Source organism: Cetorhinus maximus, chromosome 9 (assembly GCF_964194155.1).
Source record: "Cetorhinus maximus chromosome 9, sCetMax3.hap1.1, whole genome shotgun sequence".
Taxonomy (NCBI): Eukaryota; Metazoa; Chordata; class Chondrichthyes; order Lamniformes; family Cetorhinidae; genus Cetorhinus; species Cetorhinus maximus.
Window position 1 is genome coordinate 44,520,710 of NC_135887.1, and position 14,341 is coordinate 44,535,050.

The window sequence follows — 14,341 nt, forward strand, 5'->3', positions numbered from 1 at the left end:
AGCAGAAAGGATTATGTCAAACTCAAAGCAACCTCAAGTTTATTGTAAAGTTTATTTCTTTTGCTCCCTGCAATGTCCCCATATCAAACACTAAGCATGCTCAAGATGATGGAAAAACCTAATACACTATCTCTTAGTCTCCATTAATTTGGCTGAACATAAGTAGATTTGTATTGCTGTAGTAATTTAAATTGCATTCTGTTAGACTTTTATCTCCTGGATCTGAATTGATAATAATCCCCCTGCTGTGATTGTGATGTGCATTCCTCTTTTTACTTTTTACTTTGTTATACCTTTGCATCATTTTAAACATTTCAATATGTTTTATTGTTCTACCAGCACATTTGCATCCATTACTTGCGTTTAAAAAAAGTACTGTTTATAAACCTAAAGTGATGCCACACAGTTTATTCTGATCTCCTAACCTGTGCCAGCAATCCCCACTGAATGGGAAAACTATAGTCCTGTTTCCAAACAGAGGTCACAATCATAACAATTTCATTAGCTTTAATTTGATTATTGTTAATCAATTATCAACCATTCTTTGAATATGAAAAGAAAGGTAAAATATTTTAATATCTATTTTGGAAATTACTTTAACACAATCAGTAATAAATGTTTTCGTCAATCAAGATCTGCCACGAATGGGCTTTTTGGACCATATCCTCCAACATTTCTTCAAAATAGCTGTAAAAATTAAAATGGCTTTTAACAAAAGCTAAGGAGTTACAATGAATAAATCCAAATCACTGATCTTCACTATCGCAATCTTTTATTAATGAAGATTTGATATTCTACAGGACTAAATGTTTGAATAATAATTTTAGATCTTAATGTTGACCCATACATAATGAAATGGGCTCAAGTTTCCATTTGAAACGACGTATCCACATTCTTTTCATAGAACCACAAACAAGATTTTCTACATAATTCTGAAAATTATAAAAGTACAGATCAGAGAACTATATTGAATCTTGGTCCAATAGTGTCACTAAGCTTAATGTACTAATACCCATAAACCACTGAAAACAAATTACATAATAACTTCTACAAATTCTTCTCATCCCCAATGTTAGACCTGTAACCACTCAAAATTTACCCAAAATTCATTTTTTCAAAATGCTCTCTCCAAACACAAAAGAGGATAAATGCCATACTGCTGAAAAAAAGAGACATTTTGTCGAAGCTTTTCATCTTCCACTCATCAGGACAAAAAGCTTTGACAAAATGTCTCTTTTTTTCAGCAATGCTCAAGTTCTGTACTACCAAATGACTATAAATTCCATAATTATACTGTTGACTGGTTTTCACAATTCAAGTTGACCGAGTAGGAAAAGTTAATACACTCATTATCACACTTCACTGAAATCCTAATGATAGCACTGACAATTCAGCATTCACAGCATTACTGAATGAATTCAGAATTGAAGGCCTTGTTACATTTTCAAAAGGATTGCCTGCAAGTGTTACTAATCACGCCCTATTTTGTGAGTTTTCTCTGGCCGATCAATTCGATAAAGGAGTTCTGCTGGCAAGAAGTAGCCCAGGTATTCCACAGTGTCTGGGGTAGTGTCGTAGTGGTAGTGCCCACCTTCTCCATGATGGCTGAAACAATGGGTATGCTCCACTCGAAGGTCAAATCCCTTGTAAAAGAAAACAGGTCAGCTAGTACATTTTAAAACAGGGGCAACAATAAAAACTGCATACAGTGAGCTCCAGTGAAGGTTTTGGTGGCCCATTCCTGTATTTTGCTTTTAGAAAATTGCAAAATTAACACTACAGTCTTGCATATCATCTTTGTTTAACACCATGAGAGAAATGGCAACATACTTCCATTTTTATCAACCCTAAGAAGTGCAAGGAAAACAGCAAAAAGTATTGAAACAATAATGAAGTACTTTAACCTTGACTGGTCTTATTGTTTCAGTTTTAATCTCTAAAAACATACACCCAAATGATTGGAGGGTGCCAGTTCAGCTAGAAATTTATGGAGTAATACACTACCAAAGAGACCTCAATCTGAAAGACCAGAATATAATTCAAATGAGATATTTGTGTGTAAAAACAAATTTATTTGAGTTATGAGTTTAGATTCCCAATGTTTCTCCTACTGTTTACTTGGTGAATAATCAGGCTGTACAGCTGCATAAAGCAAATGTAGGTTACGACAACAAAAAGTTCCAAGTTTCCGTTACAATTAGTAGGTTCATAAAAATACTTTTGTCCCCCTTTTAAATTTCAAAGCATCTCCCCCTCCTTTTGTTACATCCTCTCATTAATACACCAACTCTTGCTGGGGTATCACAGTCACTAACAACAGTGAGGTGCTGACATCTACACAGGCACATATTTGAGTAGGTATTGTTATTTGGCTATGAGTAGCTGGAATGCTAACTTATAACATTCCCGACCACAGCCCTGGGGTACTTGGACCAACTGTAGCACACTAACTGCTGTCTTGGCCGAGCTTCACTAACGCGGCAGAGACAAATATTGAACCTGGTATCTTCTGATCTGCATGGCTTTGTGTTACACCACTTTCTGCATTTACCCCATCAAAAGACCTCCTAAAATAAAGTGTAGAAAGCATACTCTTCCTTTATAAAAGATCACACCAAATTAAAAAGATCTTTAAATTAAGATAAACCCTGAAAAAATATAAAGCAGATATAGGTTAAACATCAAATTTGAATCTTTACTTTTAAAAGTCATTGAAGGACATAGAATACCTAACATTTGTAAATGCTGGTCAGACTTCAATACTTACCAGATCCCGGGACACAAACACTGATTGGCAGACGAGAGGAGCAGTCATGTCAAAGAACTTCAGCCAATTGTTTACAGCCTCATCACTGTCCAGAGGACAGGGAGAAAACTCAGGCTAGAAAAAAAACTCAACAACTTTAAAACTAAAGAAATACCAAACACGGTTAAAATTAAAAGGGTCTGTTTATATTTGTACAGCTTCTACTCATTAAAAATTTTTTTTTAAATCCTTCAAAGTTCCTCTCCATACCGTTCAAGATCTTGCAACTGGCAGCTCCTAATACAAGGAAAAACTGTTTTTCAATAATACAGCGATAAAGTTTACTCTTCTCAAAGGTTATATTATTGGTCAGCCTGACACACCAAAACATATTATTATGTTTAAGAGCCTCCAAGTCAAGATACAGAGACCCACACCAATCTACACTGTTTCTGTTGGCTGAATAGGGAGTACAGACTCATTCCCCATAAGTACACATCTTACTTGCTAAAATTGAGAGAGCTTCAGTGCAAGTTGATAGAGCCAGTGTTCAGGTCTGCAAGTGCATGCTGGAATATAGCTGGAGTTTATCTAGCAACAATCATGTAGCTTACTAGAGCTGCTTTTCCCCAGTTGCCCAGCTTGGATCACCCTGCCTGTCGGAGCAGTGCTCTACCTATAGCTGATCAACTGGTTTACTCCTCTTATATCCTGGTTCATCATTCCAATCACCTGCAGCAGTTTGGACTTGGCCTGGTTCAGATATGGGATTATTAGTTCTATTGCAGGAGTTGACATGGTTCTGAATTTCCATCTTGGAACCACCTTGACACCAGAGATTAGCTGAGGACACACCAACTTCCACTACAATTAGGTCCTGATCAATTATCAGATCCACACCACAGGCATTGTTTGAATCTGGGTCCATAGTAGAATGATAAATGATAGTAGCTGAGCTTTCCACATGTTTCCTATTCTGCCAAGGACACAGATTCATTCCAGAGAAATTTGAGGTACAATTTCTGCTGCCTTGCCACCAGTGAGCTGATATTTCAGGTGGTAAAAGAGAAACCAAATCTGAAGGGGAATCATTAATGGAGTGATTTCAGCTGGCAGGTAAAACATCTTTTTTCATGCCCGTTACTGCACATAATACAAATTTGGGATGATTTCGCCCAGTCTATGGAGCTCTCAGAGATAGCGGCTAAAATAATCCGATAATAATTGAAACTGGAGAGAAGTCATGTTGCCCAGCTCTTGGGTGTCGAATATACTGGATTTGAACTTAGTCAGGAAATTAGCACGGGGGCAGAAGGTGCAGCAGCCTTAACGCCCCCTTCTCTCTTCTGAAACCTCTCATCAAAGCTGAGCTATTTGTGGTTTGAAAACCCACCTGAAAACCTCATTGCTACAAACTAACAGCTCTTAAAAGGGGGATCCCAAATCAATACCACTGTCTCCAAGAGAAAAGATAATCAGCCAGCCACGGCCTCAGACCGATTATTCTAGTGAGAAATCCAAATACCAACAGCTACTGTGGAAAGTGACCCTTCAGCTGCAAACAAGCATCTGGACAATCCCTGAAAAAATTTTTTTGGACTTCACTTTTTATTTGGCCAAGGGGAGGGGCGTGGGGGCCTGTGTGCTTTTATTTTGCATTAGTGGGAAGTTGGATGTATTATACATTTTGAATCTTTGTTAATTTCTGCATCTTTACCTGAGTGAGTTCTAGCAATAAAACTAACTCTTTACTTGTTAACTTAAGGAACCTGGCTGGCTTATTCTTTACACCGAGCTATACACAAGTTAAGAATATACTGAATTGGCAATACCGCCTCCTTTTTAAATTCAAACTCTGTTATAACCAACCCAGGAGTAGGACAAAGGGAGGAGTCAGTTCATCCTTCCTAACCTGGGCGTAACACTTTCTATGAGCAGCTTGTGCACGATTTTCCAATAAGGACTTCACCCCATCAAGCTAGCATGTTCTGGCCCCGAGTCGGAAACTGTACCTTCAATGTCTCTGCAGTATTCTTACCTATCCACGCCTGAATCTGCTCTGTCCCTCATACACAATTGCAGCACTATGTAAAAAACATGACATGTATTGGGACTCACCATAACATGAATCTTAGCTTTTCCTTTCTGAATGACGAACGTCCCTCCCATTCCTACAGGCTTATCTCCATAGTGCCGTTCAAGTGTTTCCCTCATGCAGCTTACAAAGTTACTCTGTCCTGTTCTTCTGCTGCTTCTTACTTCAACAACCTAGTTCACAACAATATTAATCTGGTCATACCACAAGTCAAAATCAGTTTGAAGAATCTGTGCACACATTTTATTGTAAACCCATTAATATATTTTAGATACATGCATTGAAATTGGACTATGCAATATTAACCACAAAAGCATCAAACCATTTCTTACCATATCATACAGTATAATTTCAAACCCACAGAGATAATTTCCTAATACCACCATAAAGGAATAAGTACAGTAACTAGACTTCTAAATGTGATGCAAAATGTGGCAAAAACATTAAAATAGATTTGAAAATACATTATAAAATCAAAATACTGTGGATGCTGGAAATATGTTGCTTCACTTCTCTCACCTCAAAACCACTAATCTATAAAAAGGTACCAACATGGATTTCCCCTTTTATTCGGAAAAGTAAAATCTGAATTCGGTAGATATTTATCAGAACATTTGTGTTTTTGATATAATAAAGACACCCTGATATGGAACTTGCAACCACATTAGCAGCATAAAATACTTCATTTGCAAAATGTCAGGGGATTCTATTCACCTTTCCTGGTTTCCCCTCACTAATGTACAAGTTTGCCAGCAGCGCAAAATCGTAGGTCTTGTACTTTTCACCATATTTCTCCAGGATACACTCACCCGTCACAGGGTTTATTTTGGCACAATAACTGTGATTCGCTTCAGGTTTACCACCTCCTTTGGTCAAGACATTGGGCATAAGCTAAAGTAAAACAAACCACATAAAATCAGTGAGCAGATTATCTTACACATCACATCAGGAGATTTATAGGATGGCACTAAGTTACAAGTAAACTGTATGAACGGAAATGCTCTCAATACAAACATAATTTCTTAATCATCAGAATTTAATAGCAGTTACTGTAGGCCCTACTTCCCTCACCATCATCACAAATGCATCTCTCGGAGCTCTCACCTTATGCACAAAAATATTGGCCTCCTCTTATATGAACCTGACAAATTCATAAGTATCACAATTTTTAATGATTTCCAAATTGGGTCATTATATATTTGCAACACATCAAGAAACATTTGGTTGACTATGCCAATGAGAAATGGTTGGAGACAATACCCATAAAAAAGAAATGAGTGCTGCTTAGCTGAGATTGGCTAACTCAAGGATCAAACTTGAGACCTGCCTGCTCTGTCTGGTTCAGCACCACACCAGGTAGTGTAATTACCAACCAAATCACTGGAACATTACATCTCCCTGAATTCCTAAAATAATTTGAAGCCTAAATGGAACTATGTTAATGTCCTACATTGTCTTCTTAAGAACATAAGAAATAGGAACAGGAGTAGATCATACACCCTTGAGCCTGCTCCACCATTCAATACAATCATGGCTGATCTACCTCAACTCCACTTCCCTGCCCACTCCCCATATCTCTTGATTATCTGAGAGATTAAAAATCTCTCCCAGCCTTGAATATATTCAATAACGGAGCATCCACGATCCTTTGGGGTAGAAAATTCCAAATAGTCACAACCCTTTGAGTGAAAAAATTTCTCATCTCAGTCCAAAATGATCAACCCCTTACCCTGAGACTGTGAATCCATGTTCTAGATTTCCCAGATGGAAGAAATTACTTCTCAGTGAATACCCTGTCAAGCCCCTTCAGAATCTTCTATATTTCAATGACCTCTCATTCTTCTAAACTCCAGAGAGTGTAGGCCCAATTTACTTAGCCTCTCCTCAGGACAACTCTCTCAACCCAGGGACCAATCTAGTGAACCTTCAATGTGGCGCCTGGAAAGCAAGTTTATCTTTCCTTATATATGGAGATCAAAAAAGCACACAGCTTGCAGGTGTGGTCTCACCTAGGTCCTGTACAATTGTAGCACAACTTTCTTCTCAAGGGTACTCCCATCCCTTGCAATAAGGGAAACATGCTGTTTGCCTTCCTAATTGTTTTTTTTTATTTCATTCACGGGATGTGGGCTTCGCTGGTTGGGCCAGCATTTATTGCCCATCCCTAGTGGCCCTTGAGAAAGTGGTGGTGAGCTGCCTTCTTGAACCGCTGCAGTCCATGTGGTGTAGCTGCACCCACAGTGCTTTTAGGAAGGGAGTTCCAGGATTTTGACCCAGCGACAGTGAAGGAACGACGATATATTTCCAAGTCAGGGTAGTGAGTGGCTTGGAGGGGAACCTCCAGGTGGTGGTGTTCCCATTTACCTGCTGTCCTTGTCCTTCTAGGTGGCAGTGGTCATGGGCTTGGAAGGTGCTGTCGAAGGAGCCTTGGTGAATTCCTGCAGTGCATCTTGTAGATGGTACACACTGCTGCTACAGTGCATCAGTAGTGGAGGGATGAATGTTTGTGGATGTGGTGCTAATCAAGCAGGCTGCTTTGTCCAGGACAGTATCCAACTTCTTCAGTGTTGTGGGAGCTGCACTCATCCAGGCTTGTTGTACCTGCATAACTTTTGTGTTCTCTATATGAGTACACCCAAATCTCTCCGAACATCAACATTTCAAAATTTCACACTGCTTAAAAAATATTCTGCTTTTCTATTATTTTTACCAAAATGAATAACCTCACATTTCCCCACATTAAATACCATCTGCCACCTTGTTGCCCACTTACTTAATGTGTTTATATCTCTTTGCAGTCTTGTGATCTTCCTCACAGCTTGCATTCCCACCTAGTTTTGTAACATCAGCAAACTTAGCTACATTACTCTCAGTCTCTTCATCTAAATCATTAATACGGACTGTAAATAGTTGCAGTGCCTTCACTGATCCTTGCAAAACTCCACTGATCACAGCCTGCCAACTTAAGAATGCCCTATTTGTACCTAGGCTTTGCTTCCTGTCTGTTAATGTCCATGCTAATATATTACCCCACCACCCCACCTCCCCCCATCTTGCCCTTATCTTGAGCCCTTACCTTTTGTGTGGCATCTTATCGAATGCCTTTTGGAAGTCCAGGTATACCACATCTATTCGTTCACTTTTATCTACCCTTCCAGTTACATCCTCAAAAAAATATAATAAGTTTGCCAAACATGACTTCCCTTTTGTAAAGTTATGCTAACTTTGCCTGCCAACTTGAAAATGTCCCATTTATCCCTACTCTCTGCTTCCTGTCTGTTAGCCAATCCTCCATCCATCCTAATATATTACCCCAATTTCACGAGCCCTTATCTTGCATTTTAACCTTTTGTATGACACCTTATTGAATGCCTTTTGAAAATCCAAATAAACTACATCTATTGGTTTTGCTTTATCTTTTCCATTTTTCACTTTTTGTGTTTTTAATGGAACATATTTTTGTTGAACATTTTGAACGTTTTTCAGTTTGTTTATCGCCATAACTTTTTAGTCAATTTGCCTCATTAACCTCAGCCAATCTCTACCCTTACACCAATGTAATTTCCTTTCTTTAAGTTTATGATTCTTGTTTTGCACTTGAGTATGTCGCTTTCAAGCTTAATATGGAATTCAATTGTATTATGAGATATTTTCAACCCAATATACAAGGTTACAATAAATGGTTAACATAATTATAAGGAACACTTATAACTTTTACCTCTGCATTCACACCCACAGCTTTAAATGATGCTGCTCCAGCTCCAAGGATGAAGGCAACAGGCAGTTCCACTTCCTTAGCAACAGTATTGAGATTATAGATCTGTAAAGGGAAATAAAAATATACATATTCCTTTATATTATAACAAACCCCCTGTGGTGGTACACGCTGTATACTGAAGGAATATGTTGTATAAGATCAGGAGCAATATACCATGTGAAGTGTAGGTTCATGTTCCTTTAAAAGGTAACTAAACAGTTCGGTAAGTAATGAGTATGTGGAGGTCAATTAAGAATCTACTGCTGCTATGGCTTGCTATGTCTTCCTGTGTTAAAAGATGTTACATAAAGGCAAGTTTTTGTAGACTGCACTTAACAGATTTGCTGGGCAAAATTTAACACCCTCCCCCGTTGTGGGTTTGGTGTGGGAGGGGGGGAATTTAATCAGGCACGAGGGTGGTGAGTGAGGACCTCATCGCCTTCCCGCCATTGCCTTGGTTAAGTTTGTGGCGGGAAGGCTTGTGGAGAGCCTTCCCACTCCACCGCCAATTAATGCCTGATATTCACCCAGCGGTCGGCAGAGGACTTGCTATATGGGAAGCCCAAAAAGCAAGCCCCGGCAATTTTGCTTGTGGGCTTCTGGAGGGGGTGGCACTGTAAAAGTGCCTGATCGAGAGTCTCAGCATCGGGAACGAGGCGGGGTGGGCAGCTGAGAGCAACCCCCCGCCAATCCCCTTCCTACATCCACCCCCCCCACCCCCGCCCCGGACTCATAACTGTGCCTCGGGCCTGGGTCCTTCAATGATTCAAGTCCCCGGGTGGGTGTATTACCGGCAGCAGCCACTGCTGCCCCCGCCTGGTGGTGCTCCTGAGCAATGCACAGATGCCAGCCTCTGACTGGCCAGCAGGTCTCAGGAGGTGGGACTTCTGCCTTTGGGGTCCTTGAAGCTGGGGAACGCCTGCTTGGCACTTGCCAAAACCAATAGGATTTATCAAAAGGAAATTCTCCTCACCTTCTCAGTTTGTGGAAGAGGTAGAAGATAAGGAACTCCACCCACATCTGCTATTCGAGGTTTCCCACATAGCCCTGTAAAATAAAAACACACTGCAGTAAAGGTTAACTCTAAAAATTCAATAAGTCAAGTAACCTTTAATTGAATTGAATGCTCATGTCAACCCTGATGGAAAACAAAATAAATTATTTTAGTGCAATGAGAAATTTAATTTGTCTTACTGTGTTTGGAAGCCCCAAATCAACTGAACTGGAAAATAAATATATTATTGTAGGTACAAAGAGATTTTCTCCATGGATTTTGTCCCTCACCATTCTCCGTGGGCTGAATCTTCGGCTCAGCAAGCGGGGGCGGGGCCCGCTCACCGAGGGGTAAAATGACGCGGGGTGATATCGGGCATGCGTCCCTCAGATTTCCAGTTCGGCGGGCGCATAGCCAGCTCGGCTGCGCGCCCACCAAACTGTCAAAGGCCTATTAAGTCCATTTAACTAACAATTAAAATAATTAACAGAGCCCAGGCGGCCTTCATATTTTTCATCGAACCTCATCCAGGGGCGGGATGAGGTTTCATAAATGATTTTAAATTTTCTCAAAAATTTTTATTAAAATTAAGGCACATGTCCCAGCTTATGTGACAGTTTCACATGAGGGAACATGTCATAAAAATTTTTTCAACACTTTATTGAATTGTTAAAACTTAAAAACTAATCTCCCTGAGGCACCTCTGTGCTCTTTCGTGTACATGCGCAAAAGAGCGCACGCCCGACTCAGGGAAGCCCCCTGCCCACACAGGGAGCGCTCAGCGCTTCCAGGTGCACGTCACACTGGGCGGGCCTTAATTGGCCCGCCCACATAAAATGGCAGCGTGGAGAGTCTGCACCCGCCCCTACACAACCCCCCTAGTCGGGGGGGAAAATTCTACCCCACGTCTTTGACTCTGGTATATTCTTCACGTCCTGCTCCCCCATTAGCACCCATTCTTTCAGCCGTCACACACTTCTGTAGCAATAATGTTTAAAATGTGCTGATTTGCACAGCATGCAATGATTAACAGTTTATTGAAACAGACAGCCAGTTTTCAAACTAAATCATGCACTTTGCTATGTTGACGAGGTTTTATTTACTTGAGTCAGCAGCATACTAATATGAGAAACATCAATGCAGTACTATTTTAGTTCAATGCAGCAGAATACATACAGTAGCTACGTGTTAACACAACAGATTCTCAACTAACAGCAGAAGTTAAATTGCAAACCCAATTGTCATGTCTACTCACCCCTCCTTGTAGAGTAAGACAATCTTTAAGAAGTCAAATACAACAGGACTAACCAACCATGTCTCAAGGTAGGCTGACCCACAAGACACACTTTAATAGTGTCCCTGGAAACAGCCATAGATTGTAATATTTTACAAGCCAGACTCTGGGAGCAGACATTAAATTTAGAAGGAAAATAGGATAGATTTAGGAAAAATATTTAATTCTTTGCTGTTTTCACAAATGCACCTTCTATATTCGGTAACTCTTAGAGGTTTACTCTCTGTTACAAATAAAAATAAAACATATGATTGTCATGGTAACCAGACACAATACTTGTGTGCACTACTTAGGACAAATTGATAACCTATTCTGGTGAAATTCCTCTGTGCACTATTTTAACAAAATCCAATAATCAGCTCATTTTAAACAGATTGACAACTGTTAAAATAGAGAGGAATTTATACCCACTTGTATTGTGTTTCATTGCATCATCATATCTGTATTTCAATGTTCAATTCTTCACAGAATTATGATGCAAGTTAGATTTGCAATCCAAGTAATATTCTGTTCAAAACACAATTGTTTTCTTCTCTCAGCAGAAGGGCTCATTAGTGCTTTGTTATCTGCATCCTGCATTTAAAGTTAAGAATTTTATAAAGTGTCATCACTTTCAAAAGCTCTGGCAATAGGAGCTATACTTAACCTGCAGCAGCAAAACTGAATGGTTCCTGTGTGAGGTCTGGGCAGTCCACCACAGACACCTGAACATCTGCAAAGTTTCTCTTCAGCCCATCCTGCAGCACTGAAAGGGAAACAGCAGATCTGAAAAGACATATTTTACTTTGAAGTATTTTTCCAGTTCATCTGCAGTAGTCCAGATAATAATGATCCCCTTTTGCATCCAGCAATTTTTTTGTGATGCAGGTTAGCACTCATTAAATTTATCTCACTGATCATCTCATTCATTTTCTTGACAATTCCCTCACACCTCTCCTCCTGAAAGTACTGACTCCATACTGGGGTACAGTTTCTTGAATACCAAATAGGCACAATACCTTGCTTGGGGGGACTAGCATTCACATATCTGTCTTAACACTAATGGATTCAATCAAATCTAGGAATTTTACACTCGATGCCTGACCAAAACATTTGTCAGTTGAGTAGCTTCAAGGGTTCTTTGGGGACGGGGAAGTTGTCATTGCCAGTCGTTCATAACTGCAATTTCTAGAAGTTAATTATAATTAATCGCATTTAACTTGTCACAGTGATAAACATATATGCAGTCTACCAGGTTTAGAAATTTGTGCAGCATTAGGACTTTTTTTAAATGAGGCATGGATCTGTGAGCTGGACTGTTAATAAATCGACATTATTTTTACAAAACTAAACAAAAATGCCACAGCTGCAGTGTTCAAACTGCAGCCCATGGGTTGATCCAACGCTTAAAAGCTTGGACAAATCAGTCCTATTTGCATCAGAGGGAGAAGCAACCATCCTCATTCCTGTCACCACTGGCAGGACCACCAACGAATAAAGATACTGCATTTTATTTTTAACAGCCAGGATCCAGGGGTTTGCTGGCTTTGTGGACCCAGTCTATTGGTACCTGCACCCTCAGACCGTCCTGTTTAATGCGATAACCCACTGTTAACGTTTAGTTTGCATTCCATCCGCATGAAAAAAACGCTTTACTTTTACTGAATATTTTCTTACAGCTTTACACATCGCCTACAATGCAGATGGTCGCTATGCAACAGGTCCAGACTTTACCTTCACCAAGTTCCTCCAAACTTGGAACATGAAATGCAGACTTCTCAAGCCGTACAGCCATTGCACTTAATCCTGTCCGACTATGAGAATTCCCAGCAAACGCGGAGTTTGTTCCATTGGACCCTAGTTACTCATTGCTCAGACTGGTCAAACCTGGTGTCATGTGCGAAGTCTTGGTCAAACCTCATAGCCATAAAATCATAATAGAAGCAAGGGGGTGTGGATCTGGGACTCAGAGTGGCTCTTAGTGGAAGGGACAAGGCAGAGGCCAAGAATACTTTGGGTACATCTGGAAGAGACTCAGCTGTTTAGATAAAAGACCCAATTTGAAAAATCTGGGAGCAAAATACAGAACTATTATGATGGCCAACCCAGAGATGTGGTGAGCAGTGGTATCACGTGCTTAGCATGGACCAATCTTGGGATCTGATACATATTAGCCCCAATTTTAACCTAACGCTCCAGGATCTGCATTTGGGCAGGTTCGGGTTGGACAACCATTTCACACCCTGTCTAAAATTAAAATTCATCTCGATGGAGAGCAAAATCAAATGGATTGTAATTGAGACATTGTACACCCAAAAAAAAAACCAAGCTCCCAAAATGCCATTTTCCATTCCCTATAGGCTTCCCCTAAGATTCCCTCTTACTTCACACTGAACTTGCATCTTAGTGTCTCTCCTATCACTTCCCTTTCTCCACTCTACCTCACCCCATCATTTTTCAATTCCTTATCATTGCCTCCTTTAAGACACTTCTTAAAACCTACCTCTTTAATCTAGCTTTCAGTAACATATCCTAACACGTGCTTCTTTGGCAAGGATACAATTTAGTCTGATTACACACCCTGGGATGTTTTGCTGTATTTACTTACTATAGGAGTGGAGGTGTTATGATGCAATGGTAGTATCCCCACCTCTGGGCCAGAAGCTCTAGGTTCAAGTCCCAATTCAGGACTTGATGGCCATGGAATGTGAATTCATAACATAGCCAAACAGGTTGATTAGCATTCCTTCCAATATGCTACGTGGTAGAGTGGGAGAATTTCCTGGTCAGCCATACCGCCAGGAGGCAGTAGCAAACCATTGCAGTACTTTGCCAAGCATAATCTTGTTAGCCCATGGTCACCAATGCCCTCTTGGGGCATTGTAACTCTTGTAGAATTAAAACAATTAACTAAATTAACAAAAACAAGGGAGAAATCAGGCACAGCCCCTAAGTCAGGTCAGCTGTAAAACCAAGGGCAAAGTTTAAAGGAAACTTACAAACATTAAACCAAAATGTGATTAAAGGGGTCAACAAACCACCCAAGTCCCCGCGGCGCCCACCGGGCATGGAAGGCTTGGGGCATTGTATGAGGAGGAGCAAGGTACTATATATAAGTAGCTGGTATTAATTGACTATACCAGCAACATTTGTTTTTCAATTAACAACAAAGGAAGAGGGCGAAGTCCTTGTACTTAAAATGCTAAGGGAGATAAAACACTTCACAACCAATTAAGTACTTTTTGAAGTGAAATCACTGTAATGTCAAAAATGTGGCAACCAGTTTGCTCACAGTAAGCTCCCAGAAACAAAAATGAAGATAACGGTCAGAAATCTGTTTTGGGTGAGGGGATGAATATTAGCCAGGATACCAAGGAGAAGCAAGAACTCCCCTCCTCTTCTTCGAAATCGAAATAGTCCCATGAGGTCTTTTACATCCACCTAAGAGGGCAGACCGGGCCTCGGTGAGACAACTC

General features: G+C 40.2%; 1 protein-coding gene across 3 annotated transcripts; it reads right to left on the minus strand.

The window, feature by feature from the left end:
- Positions 1–755: 755 nt before the first annotated feature.
- Positions 756–12,733, minus strand: bkgd (beta-keto-L-gulonate decarboxylase). Of its 3 annotated transcripts, none has more exons than XM_078548602.1 (8): positions 12,600–12,733; positions 11,533–11,631; positions 9,572–9,645; positions 8,560–8,661; positions 5,556–5,732; positions 4,865–5,014; positions 2,768–2,881; positions 756–1,643 (listed from the first exon to the last, which is right to left on the minus strand). In XM_078548602.1, the coding sequence occupies exons 1-8, from the start codon at positions 12,658–12,660 to the stop codon at positions 1,470–1,472; spliced, it is 951 nt and encodes a 316-aa protein (XP_078404728.1). In that variant the 5' UTR covers positions 12,661–12,733; the 3' UTR covers positions 756–1,469. The 3 variants fall into 3 exon arrangements, with proteins under 3 accessions (XP_078404728.1, XP_078404731.1, XP_078404729.1); XM_078548605.1 differs by having other exon boundaries at positions 12,543–12,647; XM_078548603.1 differs by lacking the exons at positions 11,533–11,631; positions 12,600–12,733 and adding an exon at positions 11,298–11,485.
- Between the last annotated feature and the right edge of the window lie 1,608 nt (positions 12,734–14,341).